Source organism: Mandrillus leucophaeus, unplaced genomic scaffold, assembly GCF_000951045.1.
Source record: "Mandrillus leucophaeus isolate KB7577 unplaced genomic scaffold, Mleu.le_1.0 Scaffold22, whole genome shotgun sequence".
Classification (NCBI taxonomy): Eukaryota; Metazoa; Chordata; class Mammalia; order Primates; family Cercopithecidae; genus Mandrillus; species Mandrillus leucophaeus.
In genome coordinates this window covers 997,835-1,002,573 of record NW_012102254.1, presented here as the reverse complement: position 1 = coordinate 1,002,573, position 4,739 = coordinate 997,835, and the positions used below count along the sequence as shown (strand labels likewise).

Genomic DNA, 4,739 nt, shown 5'->3' with positions numbered 1-4,739 from the left:
CAGGCTGGAGTGCAGTGGCATGACCTCGGCTCACCGCAACTTCTGCCTCCCGGGTTCAAGCAATTCTCCTGCCTCAGCCTCCCAAGTAGTTGGGACTACAGGCACGTCCCACCATGCCTGGGTAATTTTTGTATTTTTAGTAGAGACGGGGTTTCACCGTGTTAGCCAAGATAGTCTTGATCTCCTGACCTAGTGATCCGCCTGCCTCGGTCTCCCAAAGTGCTGGGATTACAGACATGAGCCACTGCGCCTGGCCTCTCCATTTAGTTCTAATTTGATTTCTGTCATCAGAGTTTTGTAGTTTTCCTCATATATATGTTGTATATATTTTGTCACTGTTATACCTAAGCATTTCTTTTTTGGGGGTGCAAATATAAATGGTTTTGTGTTTCCATTTATTATTTAATTTTTTTGAGACAGTGGCATGATACAAAAATTAGCCGGGCATGGTGGCGGGTGCCTGTAATCCCAACTACTCAGGAGAATTGCCTGAACCTAGGAGGCAAAGGTTACAGTGAGCCGAGATCGAGCCACGGCACTCCAGACTGGGTGACAAGAGCAAAACTCCATTTCAAAAAAAAATTTTTTTTCCACAACTTGGATGGGAATATAGCTGCTGGAATGTCCTCATGTACACATAATAGTCACTAGTAATATTTGGAAAAAATTATTAACTTTCTTAATATTCATCTTTTCTTTCTAATAGGTATAACTGTAAGAAATGAATTTTAATGTCTGGAATATCAAAGAGATGCTCAGTATTCCTTCAGGCTCTGGGTAAGTTTTCTGGTTATATTCTCTGATCCTTAAGAGGATTTTCTAGTTTCATTGATTTCATAGAAAAAGCATTCCTGGCCAGGCGTGGTGGCTCATGTCTGTAAATCCTGCACTTTGGAAGGCTGAGGCAGGTGGATCACCTGAGGTCAGGAGTTCAAGACTAGCTTGGCCAACATGACAAAACCCCGTCTCTACTAAAAAACTACAGAAATTAGCCGGGGGAGCTGGTGTGCACCTGTAATCCCAGCTACTGGGGAGGCTGAGGCAGAATTGCTTGAGGTGGAGTTTGTGGTAGACCAAAATTGCGCCCCTGCACTCTAGCCTGGGCGACAGAGTGAGACTCAATCTCAAAAAAAAAAAAAAAAGAGGGTTCCCTTCCTATTAGGTTATAATAATGGAGGTACCCTATACAGCCTCTTCTTCTCTTCCTCTTCTCTGTCTCTGCTGCATCTTCTTGTGCTTTTTTTTATTCTGTCCATTACAAAAATGGTACCAATCCAGCTCTGTGTGTTAACTGAGTAATGACTTTGTATCCAGCATTGGGCCAGTTAGTGTCAGAGAAGGTCCAACATCTGGACACTCAGCCCAGTTGCAGCAACTGCTACTGAAATAGCAAGGAGCAAAATCGAGACAATGTTCAGATATATGTTCAGTTGTACAGTGCAATTTATAGGTACTGTGGAGATCAAGAGCCACTCTAGGTATTGACAAGGCTCATTGAGGTATTGCCCTTTCAACTACTCCACTAAGGTACTTAACATTGGTGTCTACCATCCTGCAATAAGCCTGTCACTGCTAACTTGGTGAGTATGCCTGAGAAGTAGTGTGTATTTAAGGGATTTGTAATTGCTTATGGTATGCTTTTATCACCGGATAGTTTCTTTCCTCTTTAACACCTTCCTGAAGTTTTATCAATTGATCAGAAACTAGAGCACTGCTTTTTTTTTTTTTTTTTTTTTTAATTTCTGAAAAAGAAAAAAAAAATGCTTACAGTTGGTAGGGAGTAGTGAAAAACTATCTTTACTTCCAGATCATAGTTTTTTGTTTTTTTTTGTTTTTTGAGACGGAGTTTCACTCTTGTTGCCCAGGCTGGAGTGCAATGGTGTGGTCTCAGCTCACTGCAACCTTCGCCTCCTGGGTTCAAGCGATTATTTCACCTCAGCCTCCCAAGAAGCTGGGATTACAGGTGCCCACCACCATGTCCAGCTAATTTTTGTATTTTTAGTAGACATGGGGTTTCACCATGTTGGAAAGTCTGGTCTCAAACAACTGACAGGTGATCTGCCCTCCTTGGCCTTCCAAAGTGCTGGGATTACAGGCGTGAGCCACCATGCCCAGCAAATCTTCATTAAGTCCAATTTGTCTGTTGGACTTTTTTGTTTTTGTTGCTGCTTGTCCCTTTGGTATCATATCCAAGATTGCCAAATCCAGTGTCATGAAGTTTTTGCCTTCTGGTTTTTTTTTTTTTTTTTTTTTTTTAATTTCTGAAAAAGAAAAAAAAAATGCTTACAGTTGGTAGGGAGTAGTGAAAAACTATCTTTACTTCCAGATCATAGTTTTTTGTTTTTTTTTGTTTTTTGAGACGGAGTTTCACTCTTGTTGCCCAGGCTGGAGTGCAATGGTGTGGTCTCAGCTCACTGCAACCTTCGCCTCCTGGGTTCAAGCGATTATTTCACCTCAGCCTCCCAAGAAGCTGGGATTACAGGTGCCCACCACCATGTCCAGCTAATTTTTGTATTTTTAGTAGACATGGGGTTTCACCATGTTGGAAAGTCTGGTCTCAAACAACTGACAGGTGATCTGCCCTCCTTGGCCTTCCAAAGTGCTGGGATTACAGGCGTGAGCCACCATGCCCAGCAAATCTTCATTAAGTCCAATTTGTCTGTTGGACTTTTTTGTTTTTGTTGCTGCTTGTCCCTTTGGTATCATATCCAAGATTGCCAAATCCAGTGTCATGAAGTTTTTGCCTTCTGGTTTTTTTTTTTTTTTTTTTTTTGAGACAGAGTCTCACTCTGTTGCCCAGGCTGGAGTGTAGTGGCACGATCTCAGCTCACTGCAACCTCTGCCTCCCAGGTTCAAGCAATCCTCCTGCCTCGGTGCCCCCCAGTAGCTGGGATTACAGGCATGTGCCACCCAGCTAATTTTTGTAGTTTTTGTAGAGACGGGATTTCGCTATGTTGGCCAGGCTGGTCTCGGACTCCTGACCTCAGGTGATCCAATGGCATCAGCCTCCCAAAATGCTGGGATTACAGGTGTGAGCCACCGTGCCTGGCCTTCATAGTTTAAAGATATAAATCCTACATAATTTCAGTAGGCTCACAAAACTGTTCCTGGCCTACCAAACCTAGCTAATTATTCTCTTTGGCCCAAAAGGAAAATCACAGAGAACAATTTTGAGCAATGATTATGTTACCCATATTATATGTTTGTAACCCATTTCTTAGTTTACCTCAGGAAATAGTTCTGTTACCAAAACACCAGGGGTTCAGTCTAGGTCCTGCTGCTCACCACACACAAAGCCAATCATGAGATGAGGAATATTATTACCAAGGAAGAAGGCTTTAATTGGCAGCAGAGAAGATGGGAACTTAGTCTCAAATCCGTCTCCCTAACTAAAATTAAGGGTTTATTTAGCTGGGAGGAAATGTAACAATTTGTAAGAAAACAAGAACTACCGGGGAGCAAGGAGGCATCTGGTGCAGTGATCTGGTGAGTTTCAGTTATTTGATACTTTTTTGAGAGGCCTGAAGGTCCTTTCCTGAGGAAGGAACTCAGAAAAAACAAATGGGAGTTTCAAGCTTTAACAGGAGAAGGGTCAATTTCTATGTTTATCCAAAAACAACTGTGTATGGGACTGGGGCTGGTTTCATTTCTGAGTAAAAATAATCACCCTTCTCTATCCTGAACTATTAGAGTTTCTTTTTGTTTTAAAAATAGTATGTTTATATCAAAATAGAAACAAGTAGTTTGTATTAATATTATAAAGGTTTCTTTGGCTCAGAATATGTACTTATATGTTATCTAATTGCTTTAAATTTAACATTTGATAAAGGAATGATTCGTGTGTGTGTTTTAATGCAGCAGTCCCTAAACTTTTTGGTAACAGGGACCAGTTTTGAGGAAGACAATTTTTCCACAGACCAGGATATGGAGAAATGATTTTGGGATGATTCAAGTGCATTAAATTTATCATGTACTTTATTTCTATTATTACATTGTAATATATAATGAAATAATTATGATCGGACACAGTGGCTCACACCTGTAATCCCAGCACCTTGGGAGGCCGAGGCAGGCAGATTGCTTGAGGTCAGGAGTTTGAAACCAGCCTGGCCAACACGGCAAAACCTTGTCTTTCCAAAAAATTACAAAAATTCGACGGGTGTGGTGGTGGGCTCCCGTAATCCCAGCTACCCAGGAGGCTGAGGCACGAGAATTGCTTAAATGTAAGGCCTAACACCATAAAAACCCTAGAAGGAAACCTAGGCAATACCATTCAGGACATAGGCATGGGCAAAGACTTTATGACTAAAACAACAAAAGCAATGGCAACAAAAGCCAAAATAGACAAATGGGATCTAACTAAACTAAAGAACTACTGCACAGCAAAAGAAATTATCATCACGCAGCCCGCGATGCCTGAACCGCTCCCCGCGGTGGGCTCCAACACCGCCTGAGCCTCCCCAACAAGCACCGCCCCCTGCTCCCTTGGGCTCAGTACTGTTGACCGCCCAAAGGCTGAGGAGTGCAGGCGCAACTTGGGACTGGCGGGCAGGTCTGCCTGCAGCCCCTTCGCGGGATCCACTAGGTGAAGCCAGCTGGGCTCCTGAATCTAGTGGGGACTTGGAGAACTTTTATGTCTAGCTAAGGCATTGTAAATACATCAATCAACACTCTGTGTCTAGCTCAAGGTTTGTAAATACACCAATCAGCACTCTGTGTCTAGCTCAGGGTTTGTAAAT

At 42.5% G+C, this 4,739-nt stretch overlaps 1 protein-coding gene across 1 annotated transcript in view; it reads left to right on the top strand.

The window, feature by feature from the left end:
• The window catches only part of CCDC36 (coiled-coil domain containing 36), an 83,273-nt gene that overhangs the window by 16,477 nt on the left and 62,057 nt on the right, over window positions 1-4,739 (top strand). Inside the window, exon 2 of the mRNA XM_011980927.1 lies at window positions 707-777. Within this exon, the coding sequence (XP_011836317.1) occupies window positions 722-777 (56 nt within the window). The 5' untranslated portion in view covers window positions 707-721. The remainder of the gene's footprint in view (window positions 1-706; window positions 778-4,739) is intronic.